A 15,675-nucleotide genomic window follows, 5' to 3' on the forward strand; every position below is an offset into this window, starting at 1 on the left:
AGAATTCTGAATAAACTAGCCTACTCGACTCAGATATCTCCTTTTTATACTTGTATATATATTTAATTCTTTGTTTTTGTTTTTGTTTTGATCATCTGTGTGATTGAATTTGAGTAAATAAATAAATAAATAAAATTTCTCAGGGAGGCAGCACCAAGGAAGATGTTTGATCACAAGAATATTGGGTGTATGTACTAAGCCGAGAACCCGCCTTTACAGTGATGGAGCTGATGATGCACGGTGTGTAAAATACACTTCTGGAGTTTTGTTGTGTTTTACTTTGACAAATATTGATTGCAGTTTGATGCCTGAATAACGCGAATTGTCAAGTTATGTAATGGTTTTAAGAGCAATCGTCCCGATATAATTTCGCCTCGAGGTGTGCAAAATGAAAAAAATCGAAAATCCACAAACTTTGCCGGAATATCGGTCTGAATGAACTACTTCTAGAAAAGTACTTTAAGTTTGATTACACTTTTATTTTACACGAACGGCGACAAAATCGATTTGGGGGTTTGCTCACTGCCTTGCATAAGGCGGCTGAGCCCGCAGTACGAGCGGCAGTCAAAACTGAGCTGTCCTACTGAAACGACACGATGATAGCCTGTTTCTTCGCAGCTAACAAAAATAAAGACAATGCTAAAGTTGCTTTGGCCTCTAAGACAACAATTATCCTACCTGGCGACACTCGACGATCTACGAGCGAATTGCCATGCTGGACGCCGGCGACCCATTTTTGGCGCCAAATTAGAAGCATGGAGACACAAAATGTGTCATATTTTTCACTTTTTATGATCGGATAAGGTTTTGGGAATTTTAAATCTCCAGTGACAAAAGATACCTGATTTCAATGCCTTTCCTGTTAACTTACATTGACGTCAGGACAGTAAAGTTTTTCCCGTCTGCTGAATCCTGATTGGTCAATTCAAATTTCAGGCGCGCCAGCCGCATGCAAGGCTGCCGGTCAGTTAGTCTATTTAATACCCTGACCGGCAACCTTGTTCGCAGGGTCCTCTCTCTACCTCGAGGAAGTACCCTGGTTGCGGCTGGTCACGTGCCTATGCATTCCAACCAAAGCCGCACAGAGGGTGGGTCCTCAACACTTAATTTTATCAACACTGTCTCTGAAGGTGAAAGTTGCGCTGCCTTACAGACGTTATTTTGAAAGTTAAGCAAGTTATTTGTCAGAGATCCTGCCTGACCGGTGCTTCGTTTCTGTCTGAACTTCTATGAGTATGAGATGTTGATTGAGAGGGAAGTTTGCTTATTTACGAACAGTCTGGAATGATATTTTTCCGATTCCATCTCAAGCTTCATTTTTGGGCGATTTTTGTTTTTCTTCATTATTTCACTCATTTCGGCGGACAAAAAAATGGCAGAATTGAGCCGGTAAAGGAGCACCTTGGTACATGGCATGGAGTTACTTAAAGTTAATCCAGCGAGAGAACAGAATTTCTTCTTCAAATAACTGCAATAAAATTTGTTGGCTGCTAGAGCTGCGAAATTTTAGGGAGCCAGACAAAAGTGGCACAAGGTCAAACCACGCCATTCCTTGTCACGCAGTTAGAGGTAAATATCAACAATGCCCTCATGGAAAAGACAAGAGGCCGGATTTTTTGACAAACAATCGTTACTAACTCAAATAAAAAGCTACTTTCGATCAATATTTGTCTTGTCTGCTGCTCAGGTTGCCTGAAATTTAAACTTATGTGAAGATTCAAATTAAACCTCTAAGATTGATCGAGCTTCACTGCATCGAAAATTCTTCGGCATGATAACCGATGAAAATTAATTGTTCGCTTGATTTACATCGATTGAATGCAATGAGCGAGAAGTTGGTACGAAACAATTTGAACGAAGCATGTCTGAAAACTTAAGAATTGAGTTGCTCTATTGGCCCAACAATTAATTATGTGGCTAATGATATATTTAGAACAGGACCTCCCTGTATATCACGGGTAGGTGAGAGAGCTTCCTGTAATAAATATTATTATTATTGTTATTATTATTATTATTATTATTTATTTATTTATTTATTTATTTATTATCTATTTACCATCGTTTCAAAACGACCAACTATTGTAATTAAATGCACAACGGAACGGGAATAGAGCTGGCAGATCGATCTACATTGCGGGAGACACTCTAAAGACCATTGACTTAATTGAGATTTAGTAATTATATATAAACAAACATCAAGGAAAAATTTGCCACATAACGAATTCCAGAAGCTTATCAAAATTCTTTTTTCTTCCAAGAAATTATTATTGGGTTGCCGTTTAATGTAGGAGTCGGCGGAGCGCTTCACAATTTGAGTGTTTTGACTTCCAAAACTAAATTCGACATACCATTATTCAAATTTCGAGTTACTTCATGTTTATTAACAAAAATAACTATTTAAAGAAGAGCGTAAGCGGTGCAAGTTAATATTTTAAATCTTGACACACGCATTTTCAATTCATAAGACACCAAACAAAGTACAGTGGCTAGCTTGTCGTCGGGAAATCTTTTTGCGAAGAATTACGAATCCAATCTCTTTGTCTGCTAACATTCACATTTGTCTCAGTACTCGCATCTAATGAGATTTCGTGTAATTCATAAGCATTTTACACTCACATACGAGCATTTTTTTATTATTATCATTATTACACGCAGGAGCGTGTATTGAGGTGCAGTTTGCGTGTTGGGCGCGTGTATTGCTTGGGATCATGATTTTCACGCGCGTCAAGCACATGTAATGTTACAGTGTACGCGAGCGTTAATCAATGCTCGGAAACCGAACAAAAACCTTCTGAAAAACTCTTTCAGACTACTTGAGAGGATCAAATTTTGCTAAGAAATTTCAAGTGAATCCAAAAAAATGTAAAAAAAAAAAAATCAAAAACGAAACAAAAACAATCATATGCTAGAGCCGTAGGGCTGAAGCGAGGCGAGGTGAGGTGCCTTCACAACTGCTTAAGTTGTGTGCCTTATTTCCGATGTAAAAACTCGTTTTCATGAATCTTTGCCATGAAACTCCTTACAGCGACAATCACCTGATACGCGGTTGGTTTTTTTTTTTTGTTTTTAATCACTATTTGATACGTTAACTATTGATCTTAGGTTTGAACTCACGAGAATTGTAAACACGAGCTAGTACTCGCATACGCACATCGGCAGGTGATATATCAGCGCTGATATATTATGGTGTACTTTCGATACTACCCCACTACTGATCAGAGATTTAAGATCATGATTTTTCACATATAAAATTTGTATTCTTCACCATCTACGGGTATATTACAAACTCACAATGCTCAGTTGGTAGAGCACCGCACCGGTATCGCAGAGCTCATTCATGGGTTCGAATCCCGTTCAGGCCTGAATTTTTAACAGGCTTTTTCACAACTGCTTAAGTTGTGTGTATAACTGCGATGATCAATCATGTCTTCAATGACAGAAAAGCTGGCACTGCCGCGTTCATCGCCTTTAAACTTATGACGTTTTTTAAAGCCAATAATGATGATAATTTAAAAAAATATCGTTTTTTTTTTTATTTCAACTTTTTCTAGATTCTGTTTGTGCGTGTAAGGATAATCCTCTTCCAGACATTCCGTTAGTTGGGTCGCAGCGCGAAAAACAGCGCTTTTTGCGCGCAGCGCTGTTTTTCGCACTGCGCCCCAACTAACCGAACGCCTGGAGGCTAGCTACATAAGGATCGAAGATTATGTTCAAGTCTTACTGGTGTGCACAATTATATTACGTTTGCGCGCGTGTTCCGCTAACCGGCGTAGATGAGAAAGTATATCTTTATTCGATGGTCAAGAGGACTGACGTGTAACAATTGGTTTATCATACCTGGGAAAACAATTAGTCAAAACACTTTTCAACAATTCACATGATCTTAAATCTTGGATCGGTGGTGTAGCATCGAAAAGTGTACCATAATATATCACCTGCCTGATAAAATGCTGCTGTGCGTATATGACATGCACGCATGCACATGATGTGTGAGTATTAGCTCTCATGAGATCAAACCTAAGATCGATATTGTTTATCAAGAGCATGTGTATGTCTTTTGGCGGATTGTTGGCATCCTGTAGCCACGAGCGGTCAGGAGTTTTCTGAGGGGTGTAAAATTGACTTTTATTCCATGCTACATCTATCTACTGCCACCAACTGAAATCTAGCAGAAGCCTCCGACAGTAAGACACTCTTCTCTGCTTATTTTTTGTTATTACTATTATTATTTTTTATTTATTTACAGACCTTGCTTCTCCCAAGAGTCTTGCATACTAATAGCGTTGCTTTCTTGGAGAAGAGGACGTTAGTAAATAATGACTACTTAATGACCGAGAGTGAGGTCGTTACGAGAGAATCTCAAACTGGGGCCTTGCCGTATTGACCGAGCGATAGCGAGGTCAATACGGTAGGCCGAGGTTTGAGATTTTCCCGTAACGACCGAACGGTCGAGGTTATTAAGTTGTTTATTATATGGCTTATGAATTAAAGAAAAGAAAAAATTGTTCGAGAGGAAGTCGTCAATTTACATTCGGCGATGCGCGCGTTTACCGATTCATTTATCATGTCCGCAAACCCAGGGCAAAACTACACAGTCAGTGAACTTCACTACTGTATTACGTATTCCGTCAAAACACACATTTCTTTACGGGAAAAATGATTGACACAGACTTGTTACAAAAAGGTTTATTACTATAGTGGTGCCACAACTTGATGGCGGAGTTTCTCGGACTTTTGTGGCGAATCGTCAACGCATGCAGAAAAGACAGAAAGTGCTTCAAAATAGTCCAGGCAAACGGTCTTTCGGTGAAAGAACAGACTGAAAGAAAATACTAATGCTTCAGAATGCACTGCTCAGAATAACTCGATCTTAACATTCGCTTTCGACAGCATATCTTCGCCTTCTTCATTTTGGGAGATTTAAATTTATGGATGAACTTTTCAAGCCTTGTGAACGTCTAAAAGTTCCTGTAGTTATCAAAAAACACTGCTCCTGAAAATGACCGCCCAATTGTTTACATCTGATGATCCTGGAAGCTAATTTACAATTGCTTGTGATAATATAAAGCGAGGGAATCTATTTGATGAAAACTACTAACTAACTGTGACAGAGTTCAATATTTCGGTAATTGTTGTGTCTAAGATGGTAACTTATAAGTTTCTACGTTTGACAGATCTGCCGATGGTGTTTTTCACTTAGCGATTTTAGCTTTACATAAGACCCGACAAACTTTGATTGCTTTCAGTGCCACCAAGGTTACCGGCTGGTAAGTCAAAAACGACTTCTATATAAATTTTATTAAGGAAAAATCTCGATAAAATGTTACTATGTCACTGACAACTTTCTGATGCGAGTTTGAAATATTTTATTTGTTTGTTTCTTAGACGTGAGCTTGAATGCATTCTAGTTTGTTTACTTTGCCCTTTCCTGCACAATCTTTTGGCTAGTTCATGATCAACATTGTACCTTCGCTCTTCGAATAAACTTTTAGCTACTCGGGATTAAATTTACTTTCTCTTACTGCTTTAACCGGCTTTCGTCGTTTTAACGCGGTCGAATTTTCAGAGTCACCGCGGTGCTTGTTTGACTTTATGTGCCCAGGCTCTTCCTAATTTGCATAAGAGCGCGCGATATATCGGCCACAAGCCAAAGCCATATAATAATTCGCTATATCATATCCTGATGATAGGTATGTTCGGTTTAAACAAGTATCTTAAGCCGTTGGATCCAAGCAAATTGTTAACTCGAGAGAGGGCATCAATAACTAGTTGTAACTCTTCATTGTAGGTTCGGGGTGTTTCAGCCAAATGAAGGGTATGTACTGACTGAAAGATTACTAAAGCGGCATAGCTCATTCCATTTGTTCGATTAATTGCCATAGATATCCCCAAATCTTTTGAACCTTCCAAAATAGATAGACGAAACTTAAAAATTAATAAAGCAGAGAGAGCTCTCAATTATACCAGTTTCATCGGGCTTAAGTCAGGATTAATTGGTTGAGGGCATTCCACTGAAACAGAACCTGCTCTGCGATTCAAACTTTGCTTATTGATTGTTTATATCATAGGAACTTAAATTTTGAAATAATAATGAGGGCCCCCCGTGTTCGTTTAGGAGCAACAGCACCTTGTTTGTACCTAATAAATCCTTTTACTAGCACCATGATTCTAGTCACAACTGCTTGCTAAATTTACGTTTCCAAGAATTGGTGAAAAATGTATTACTCAATTCAAAACAACAGAAAATAATAAGTCACAGTACTCATTTTCGAGAAAATGACAATTTAGTACCTCTATGGCGAGGTCCAGCCGTAAAGAAAAAGCCGCCATTTCTTAATGCGCGCGTGGCAATCACGCGTGAAATTACGCGCAGTAGGGATGCGCAATGCAATACTGGGAAATGACCTTAATTAGGCTTTGAACAAACGTACCCAGTGCAGAAGCTCCGCTTTAATTTTAGACTTGGCTAAATCTATATATTAGAAATGTTGACCAAGTATAAGGAACGTATCGGTAGAGGAAACAATGTTCAAGACCATCATGATGCAAAATTCTCATAAGTCCACATCTCCAAGGCTTTCCTGTAAAGTATCATTAAAATGTACTAAATTGAATCCATTTTGTGGGTACTTTTAGTCCATTGATTGAAAATTTATACCATGTTCTCGGAATACGCGCGCGTTTATTTACCCGAATACTGCTTTGGTAAATTGATTGGTGTTTTTGTTGGAAGCTGATTGGTGTTTTGGTAAATGGTTTTTTGTTTGACCCTTTTGTGCCACCGTACTACCAGTGAGACACCTCGCAAGTCGAGACACTGACTGTTGGTCTTTCGCTTTTTACCTTGTTTCGATTGGCTTTATTATTATTTTTTTTTTAGTTTCCACGATATTGTTCCTGTCAGTATTCCATTATTCCTGTGTCAGTTGAATCTCCCGAGCTTTTGTTCTGATTTTTAACCCACTCTCGTAGTAGCAGGCCATATTGTTGATGCCTCAGTTTCGACAGGAATTGCAGTGTCAGTTGATTGTGATCAGCAGAATATGATCTGATAATCTCTTGTTGTAATAATTGATTATGCTCGTATACGTTTTCTTTAATGCATAGATATGATGGAGCACTACGTTCTTTTATTCTTCACACTGATGTGCATTTACGCGACCTTCTCCGATGCTGAGGAAACCAAAGAGATGGCAATCTCAGTTCCGCTCCTAGAGTCACAAGCAAATGTATGTGTATGCACCATTAAATCAAAATTACTTCACAGCTTATCTTAACAAAAGGATAAATTGATATATTTTTTTTATTACATCTGTTTCATTTACTTTTTCAAAACATAACGTATTCAGCCTCTCGCGATTTGACGGCTGGTATTTTCGGCTCCGTCTATTGGCGCTTCGAAGTGCACACAAAAGCACCATCTACGCAGGTTCGCTGTTCCATCATATATGATCGCGATTTTTGCTAACAAGTTGGTTAAAATAGGTCACTAGAGATTTTGGAGAAGACAAATTGGCGCCTGAATTGTGAATTATATTAAGACAGAGCATGTTAAAAGATCTTGGATTTTGTCAAGTGTAAGAACCATTACAATTAATTGCAGGTATTTTGAATTGAGCTTTAATTGGCAACAATAACTTAATTTGTGTTGCAGGCGGTGCGATGCCCAGATGGGATATTTTGCCCAAATCGGCAAACGTGTTGCCCAACTTCCCCCTCAAGAAGGAGATACAATTGTTGTAGATTTTATCATGCTAATTGCTGCTCTGACTATATAACTTGTTGCCCTCGGTATTGGCAATGCTTAACTACAATGCGCAAATGCTTGAAACCGACGTATTCATCTGTATTGCAAATACCGGCCATTCTGCTAGTTAATAGTACGGACAAACGTTGCCATGATGGTACAGCTGACATTGACCCAAAGGTTAGCAGAATTACACCTTCACAACAAGAAGAAACAGTGTTGAAGAGAAGTGGCTTCATCGGCACCTCCGGCGACGTTTTCTCTGCTGGTGAAAAATATCATTGTCCAGATGGGACAAGCGCTTGTGAGCTCTCTTCTGGAATACATGGCTGCTGTCCGATCCAAAATGCAAGGTGGGTAAAGATAAGGGACACCATTCCACCCCCACAGTCATCAGATGGTATGTGAATTTTTTTTTTTTTTTTTTTTTTTTTTGACTTTGGAAAAATCTATTTTCATTACCTGTCACTGAATCAATTATTTTCAGACTCATTTTCTGAAAAACACCTCAATACTCAAATTGATAGTTGTAACGATTTTTTTTATATTTTCTAGCTTATTCATTCATGTCTTTCTTTCAGAGATATGTTTAGCATATCTATTCATTCATTTTTTTTTTCTGTTGGTCAAGACGTTCAATGTCACTGTTATATTGTTAAAAATAGCGAGACAAAGAGGAAAGCGATTTTGAGAATAAACTACTTTCGGCTAGATTTGGCCTTGGAAGGATCCCTGTCTCCAGTTTTCGTCTTTGTTATTGTTGTTGTTGTTGTTGTTGTTGTTGTTGCTTTTGTTTGTTTTATGTCCAGTTTTCTCATCTTTTCCAGACGCCGACCCTGAGGCAGAGGACAGAGGACCGTAATACGGCTTAAATCTAGAAACAAATAGCGAAAACAAAATTTTAAATACATGAGAAAAGTTCTGGACCAGTATAACCAGGATTTTGGTTTGTCTTTTTTGTTTTATTCTAAGGAACGTTGACCAACAAAGGTCCAACTTTTTTTAAAAAAAAATTAATTTCAGTATCATTTCAAGGGGCCTTTTATAATTTCTAAAGATAGTCAATTTGATCTATTTTAAGCTGAAGTAAAAATGCTTTTCGTTAATGAAAAGAAACAAACTCTTTCGAAATACCGCGACGAAGCTATAAGCCACTTTAAAATCATGGAATATTTCAGTCTATTCGTGTATTTTTCATTCGGCTCTACGGTCATCAAATTGATTGCAGTTATAGTTTGATTTGAATCTTCATTGTTTTGAGGAGTGGACTAGTCTTGCACACACTGTCGTTGCTATTGTTATGAATGATATATTTAACAAATAAAGAAGCCTAAGCCGTATACTACACTGTGATAAAACACGACCGGTATTTGAGAGCACGAGGGAAATGTAGAAAATACGAGCCGAAAATATGTTTTATACTCTAATAGAACATGGGTTTTTGACCAGTCAGAGCGCGCGCAGGGTCCTATATTATAAACTCTGATAAAACATGGGTTTTTGACCAATCAGAGTGCTCAGGCCCCGGTTGTTCGAAAGCCGATTAGCGCTAACCCACGATTAAATCGCCCTAATCCACGGAATAAATTTGTCCTTCGATTTAAGTCTGTTCCTCGAAGCTCGATTAGCACTATCCAAGGATTGAACTAAGGGTTAAATTTAGCACACCTAGCAAGGTGGATTAACTCGCTAATCGGATGAAAAAGCAGAGAAGCAAATTAAAATGGCGGACTTACAGTTTGTGGATTTTGCTTTAATGCGGGGCCGGGTAAGGAACGAAAAGCAATTCGGACTACCTGGTGACCTTTCCAAAATAGATGTTGCTATTCTCTCACGGACGAGCCATCCCGCGTCCGGTTTTCCCGCGGTTTTTCACAACCCTGTTCGTCCGCTGTTCGGCCGGATCTACAAAATGTTTTACACAACGAGGGCAAAGCAAGAACTCATGAGAAATTTCAACATTTCCGCTTTCAGAGGTAGAAATCCGGCGTCGCTTACTAGCCGCTGTAATGTAACAGGAAAGATCAGTGGTCAAATTAAAAGCTTTTTTGGCTTGATAAAGGGGAGAATTATGGACAAAATATTGTTAAAGTTTCGTTTACTGTCGACCTTGCTCGTTCTTCAAAAAGTTTATCTCATTCGGCAGAATTAAGATAATCAATCTCCGCTTTCGCTTCTTTGCTTAGTTTAAGGGTTTCCTCTTTTCTAGTATTTTCCCTTAGCCAAACTTACGCTCGACGCTCGTTCATAAAATCCTGACTGAAGCTCAGTTCTCTGACAGAACAGAGGCTCCTCGTAACATGGAGGCAGCGTGGCCAGGTGGTCAGCATGTTGGAGTCCTGGGTTCGAGTTCCGCTCTGATCAATACCTGGATTTGTTTCACGGTAGCCCCGAGTTCAAATCCTCGGCCACGCTTGCAAATAGCCAACTGGTTTGCCTTTGGTCAGTTGAAATTCTTAACAATGTTATGTTCAATTAGAATCAAATATTTATTTCAGTTGTTTGCTCGGCCCCACTAACATTGTGCTATAAACATTGCCGAGGGTGTCTGGAAAACCCGAATAGCGAATGGAGAATAGTCGCAAATGGTCCCGAATAACGAATAGCGAATAGTACGAATAGTGCGAATAGTCTCGAATAGTGCGAATATTGGCGAACACTCTCGAATAGTGGCGAATAGTGGCAGATAGTGGCAGCTCGTAGCAAATAAGGTACTCAGTATCTCGCAGTCAACCTCGTAGCAACGTAGGATGGGATTTTCCCGCTAAAAAGCGCAGACGCTTGTCAGGACAAAAGGTGTTTCTTAGCGTAATTTCTTCTGTTTTAACCCCAGCAAAAGCGTAAATACGTCTTAATTAAGTTATCCTTGTGTTTTCTGTTTTCTTAATGTCGACGATGGACAGCCTACTAGCCTGAGTCCGGAGAAGAAAAGGTAATAAATTCACTGAAATTCTGTTGCTTATTTAGATAATTAATTAACGCAGGATATTAGATCTAAAGCGGTGACTATTGACGACCATTCGTCATCTTGCTAACCGAGTTCGCGGGCCGTACTGTAAGTTACGGACCGATTTTTTTCGCCATCGATTTATGGCCCAAGCGCGCGCGGGCCATAAATCGAAGGGGAAAAACGATGTTCCGTAACTTACAGTACGGACAGAGAAAACGAGTTTAGTAAGAAATTTATTATATCTCTACCGTGTGTCTGAAGGGTTCGGCCGTACAGCCCGCTAAATTGACCAATCACAGCGCGCGTACTAACTGAGATATACATGTATAATAACTATTCGCCACTCGGGCCTATTCGCTATTCGCGACTATTCACTATTCGCTATTCGGGTTTTCCAGTCACCCCATTGCCGAGGGTAAATAGAGGTTATATTAAAAAAAAAAAAAAAAAGCAAGGAAGGCGAAAGAAAGTTTACCGTTTGTTGCCACTTATAACCCGGCCACACCGAATCTTAAAAAGATTCTCATGAAACACTGGCATATCATTCAACAGCAGCCAGACTCGCACATATTGTATAATAATCTTACAGGAAGGAAAAATCACCCAAGGCAAAACTTCCTTTGATCACGCCCCAATCATAAAAACCTGTAAACAAAAAAGCACTTTCAAAAGGTTTGTTTTCATTCCAGGAAATTTTCATGATCGTTTTTTGCTAACAACACGCTCAGTGTGCGTTTACGCATTTCTGACCGCAACTCTATTTAGTCAACAAAACTAGCCCCTCAGGTCATTTACTAACCGCTCCTTCGCCTTTACTCTGAACCTTGCAGTTGATCATTCATAGCGAACGTAGAAGCTGAGGACTCGTAGACTTGATTTAAACACTTTATTTCTTAACTGCAAGAATAACAATTATATTAACATTTACTTTTTGACTGAAATGAGTTACTGAAAAGTTAGGTTATAGAGTAATAGACATCAAATACATGATATAAACATCAATCCTTTTATACTAACACTACAAACGTCCAGAATTGACGCCCTCAACATCTTTGATACAAAGATTCCTTTGATATTGAGATCTACGACTGGCTTAAGCTTTCAAACTTAACAGTGCTTGAATGTTAATAATTTCTTTCAAACGTTGTAAGCAACATACCATAACACTTGTTTTGAATTTCCTATTGGATGCTATGACTGTTTGTTCAAAGATTTTGCTCCCGATTATTTGACAAAGTCTTTTAGACATTGCTTTGTACAACATGCTAATATAATGTGGCAGCTTTTCATATAAATTAGATGATATCAATTTAATTGACAAACCTTATTTACCATTTCAAATTAAAATAGGTAGAGTTTTGAATACAAACTTTTCTAAAAATAAAAATCGGCAAGTTAATTCAATGATGAATTTTTCATTACTCTTGTTTTTAAAATTTCATATATAGCCCTTAGATGTCAAATTAACTACAGTCGAACCTCCATTAAGCGGCCCCCTAGCCTATTAAGCAGTCAACCTTTATTTGGGGGTCAGCGGCCAAAGTCCCAGAAAAATTTGTCAGAACATACACTGTAACAAAAACCTCTATTCAATGGCCACTTCTATTAAGCAGCCAGTTGTCTCATCATCAAGAGTGGTTGCTTCATAGAGGTTCGCCTGTGTAATATTAAAAGCTCTCTCAAACATAACTCCAAATATACTTTGAAGAATCAGTCATGCTAAGCTGACTGGATTTTAGAAGTTTATGGTATCTGAGGACACACTGTGTAGTTCCAGAACATGTTCATACCTCCCCCACAGATTGAGAAGGGATTTTTCCACCCCTCTGGAAACTCCCTCCTCTGGAGGGAGTATGGATATTTTCTGGAATTGCACATTATGTTGAATAAAGCATCAACTGAAATCTTGGAAAAATATCCGAGTTCCAAATGGTATTTGCATCCATGACTCTCGATGATCTAGCTGGATGCTCTAACCACTGAGCTACTGGAGACTGTATGGTGAGCAAGGGTGAAATGTGGGCCTTTGACTGGAACCTCATTGCATGGTCTCATAGCCAAATAATGACTTGGCACATATGAAGTCATAACTGCATCACACAATCAAAATGAGGCATATCAAAGATGTTACCAACCCTCCTTTACTTGATGCTATTTCTGTCATTTAATAAATTACTTATATTACTCACTTTAGAGGGTGCACACTATGAGTTTAAGAATATTCTAAAATACATGAAAAATTCCTGTGGGTACTAGAATAGATATTAAAGCATGTTGTCTACCTGAGAAACATATTTTGTGACCGTGAAAAGTCAAAGCCAACTATAATAAATTATGTTCCAGGCCGTCTCTTTAAGCCATACTCAGTGTAAACTTGTCCAATAATAACACCAGCCAGACAAAGCGCCGATAAAACGCTACCACCTTGAACATACACACTAACATTTTTCACAAACCAACTGGAATAAAAACCAAGGCAAAGAGTGATACATGCGACAAGATATACTAGAGAACCACATACAGCATGCAGCTGTTTCAGTTGGCTAGGTTTCAACCTGCTGGCGAGCGGCAGCTTGGAGTACAAAACTCCAACACCCTGCAGAGATTGCAGACAGATGAGAATCACGGTACAGAACCCCAGACTTCCATGCCAGCTTTGAAAATGAGCTTTGTTGTAAATATTCTTATTGTAGTAAATTGCGGCAAAACCTCCCAGTGCAGTGACCACAGCTGAGGTTTGAAGTATCCAGTGTATTTTGACCTTGGTGGCTCGAGGTGCTGAGGAGATGAGGGAACTTTGCGGTGAAAACATCAGGATAGCTTCAACCATAAGGAAACCAAACTGTGTAAAAAGAAATCAATTTTTGCCACAGAATATTCAATGCTATGTCATAATATCCAATGCTATGTCATCATGTACCACTGATGATGACCGTATGGTTGAAAACATTTTGGTTTTTAACATTCAATGCTATGTTCAAGTCAAATTTTCCCCCAGGGATAGGGGGCAAACATACCGTCAGGCTTTTGACACTTGAAAAATTACAACCAATAATATATTAATTTCTCCTTTTAGCTCTATACATACAGCTGTTGTTGCCTTTTCCCCAGGGTCAACTGATTGATCTGTGCAATGCCTTTGTGTTTTCATGGGCCCAGATGTAAACACTTGAGAGAGTGTGGAAGAATTTGATACTTACGTATGCAACACTTGCCAAATAAGTTACAAAAAATATTTTAATGTCAAAATCACATCCCTTGTTTTCATTCTTCCCTTCCCCTTGTCAGCCATGATTGGGAAACCAGCTGCTTAACTGAGCTGGCAGGAAATCCGCCCAGAAGAGTTTTTGTATATCTTTTCAAGCACCCTTAACCAATATTTTTTTTCAAAAGAGCGCACACCTTGCTGACTAAAAGCATGATTCTCATCATCTGTCAGCTTGACAATGTATCAACATCAAGTGGAGAATTCAGATTTTGGTCGCTATTAGGAATTACACTGAGTTGAAGCTGAACTATTTATAAATGATGCTAAAATTTATCAGCATTTGTTAGACAAGGATGTCTTTCAAGGCAAGGAATTGTTCATCTCTGCCTGGTTGTTTCTTATCTCGTGTATCAGGTATTTAGTTAGATATTTACTTACACTAAAGGCCATTAGAGTTGGGTGCCATGAAAACAGACCTGAATATAAACGAAAAAACACGAAAACAGTTGATCAGTAATAAGGCTCAACTTATCGGGAAATAAACTGTCTCTAGACACCTGGTAGCCTGACATTAAGGAACTCAAGAGAATTTCTAAAATGAATGAAATCTATGAAAACATTGCAAGGTGTTTTCCCAAAGCTGAAAGGGTTAATAATTGACAGATTTCTAGGCACAACTTACTTGATCCAGGTTGAGCGAGCCAGACGACAAGAACAGGAAGTCCTATAGCGACAATATGAACCATCTTGAAGACAACACTCCCTTGATCGTTCGTTCTTTTCTCGGGAACAAAATCTTCTGTTTCTGCGATCAACTCTTCTTTCATAGCTATATTTAGTAACCGGGCCTTTTGTAAGCTCAAAATTTCCATAGATGCTTTTCGCGCGTATAGATCAGGCACTGCACAGGTGCAGTCAAGTGCTGAGCGAGACCTTGGCCTTGGAATGGTTATTCTTTCAAGGTCGTTTTACAAGCTGTTAGGAAGTTAATTTATAGCAATACCCAGCTGTTGTATTCAGAACCCAGGAGTAGCTTGACAGCCCTGTAGCTTGACAGCCCTTACTGAACGCGGATCCACAGGATTTTCCCCCACCCCACCCCAGCCCTTTCCCGCCCGGAGGTACACTAGAACAGCTGAGAATAGCTTAGAATGGTACCGTTTGACCAGCGTGCAGGAAATCCAAACTATCCATTCGAAACAGCGCTTTAATTTGTCTTCGAAAAACTTATTACAACTTTCTGACTTCAGAAGAAGCGGGAAACCCTCAACAGTATGCAAAATACAACTGACAAAAAACTGGTCCCTTGACGATTATGTAATCGCGGTTGTGAAACTAATTAATATAATATTAGGGTTAGAATTTTAGGTTTAGGATCTTAGACAATTTTATTGGAATTTATTGTACCTGGTGAATTTTTAAGAGCAACATCACAACAACCCGGTCACGCAAGGTTTGCAGGGTGTAACAGACAAGTGACACAGTTGTCTCCCATTTTCAAGAAGACGTGTAGTAAAACTTCTGTGTTGTAAGATCCTCTCATTCTCTCGAGATGAACCCTTTTGGGCATGGAGAATCAAATCGCAGGCTCTGGAGCCGAAAATGGTTCAGTTCCTCGAGAAATATTGCGTGACAGACTGCTCTTTTGGTATTTTGACCAGCTGAACAGAAACACTACACGGCCTATCAGGTACTGATTCTTGGCATTACATGGACGAGATGATTACGATTCCATTAATTATATTATTGCCAGGAGGGAATTCGTGTCGC

The 15,675-nt window shown here is 39.0% G+C and overlaps 2 protein-coding genes across 3 annotated transcripts; one reads left to right on the forward strand and one right to left on the reverse strand.

Moving 5' to 3' along the window:
* The first annotated feature begins 3,551 nt into the window (after nt 1–3,551).
* LOC110039624 (progranulin-like) lies at nt 3,552–9,087 on the forward strand. 2 transcript variants are annotated; one of them, XM_089281044.1, is made up of 4 exons: nt 3,552–4,184; nt 7,108–7,229; nt 7,655–8,147; nt 8,575–9,087. In XM_089281044.1, exons 2-4 carry the CDS (start codon nt 7,110–7,112, stop codon nt 8,607–8,609), a joined length of 648 nt encoding a protein of 215 aa, XP_089137170.1. In that variant the 5' UTR covers nt 3,552–4,184; nt 7,108–7,109; the 3' UTR covers nt 8,610–9,087. The 2 variants fall into 2 exon arrangements, with proteins under 2 accessions (XP_089137170.1, XP_089137171.1); XM_089281045.1 differs by lacking the exon at nt 3,552–4,184 and having other exon boundaries at nt 6,458–7,229; nt 7,655–8,100.
* Nucleotides 9,088–11,569: 2,482 nt separating this feature from the next.
* On the reverse strand, nt 11,570–14,792 carry LOC110039687 (transmembrane reductase CYB561D2-like). Its single transcript, XM_020744823.2, has 3 exons — nt 14,588–14,792; nt 14,344–14,381; nt 11,570–13,539 (listed from the first exon to the last, which is right to left on the reverse strand). The coding sequence occupies exons 1-3, from the start codon at nt 14,775–14,777 to the stop codon at nt 13,030–13,032; spliced, it is 738 nt and encodes a 245-aa protein (XP_020600482.1). The 5' UTR covers nt 14,778–14,792; the 3' UTR covers nt 11,570–13,029.
* Nucleotides 14,793–15,675: the final 883 nt, after the last annotated feature.

The sequence above is a fragment of the Orbicella faveolata genome, unplaced genomic scaffold (assembly GCF_042242905.1).
Source record: "Orbicella faveolata isolate gen_17 unplaced genomic scaffold, um_ofav_v1 contig_48, whole genome shotgun sequence".
Lineage (NCBI taxonomy): Eukaryota > Metazoa > Cnidaria > Anthozoa > Scleractinia > Merulinidae > Orbicella > Orbicella faveolata.

Excerpts from the sequence above, each read along its gene's own strand:
- LOC110039624 (XM_089281044.1), top strand. The coding sequence starts at position 7,110 with ATGATGGAGCACTACGTTCTTTTATTCTTCACACTGATGTGCATTTAC. Across the intron at positions 7,230-7,654 it reads TCCTAGAGTCACAAGCAAAT|GCGGTGCGATGCCCAGATGG; the intron begins GTATGTGTATGC and ends TTTGTGTTGCAG. Across the intron at positions 8,148-8,574 it reads ACCCCCACAGTCATCAGATG|ACGCCGACCCTGAGGCAGAG; the intron begins GTATGTGAATTT and ends CATCTTTTCCAG.
- LOC110039687 (XM_020744823.2), bottom strand. The coding sequence starts at position 14,777 with ATGGAAATTTTGAGCTTACAAAAGGCCCGGTTACTAAATATAGCTATG. Across the intron at positions 14,382-14,587 it reads GCTCGCTCAACCTGGATCAA|GTCTGTTTTCATGGCACCCA; the intron begins GTAAGTTGTGCC and ends GTTTATATTCAG. Across the intron at positions 13,540-14,343 it reads CAACTCTAATGGCCTTTAGT|TTTGGTTTCCTTATGGTTGA; the intron begins GTAAGTAAATAT and ends CTTTTTACACAG.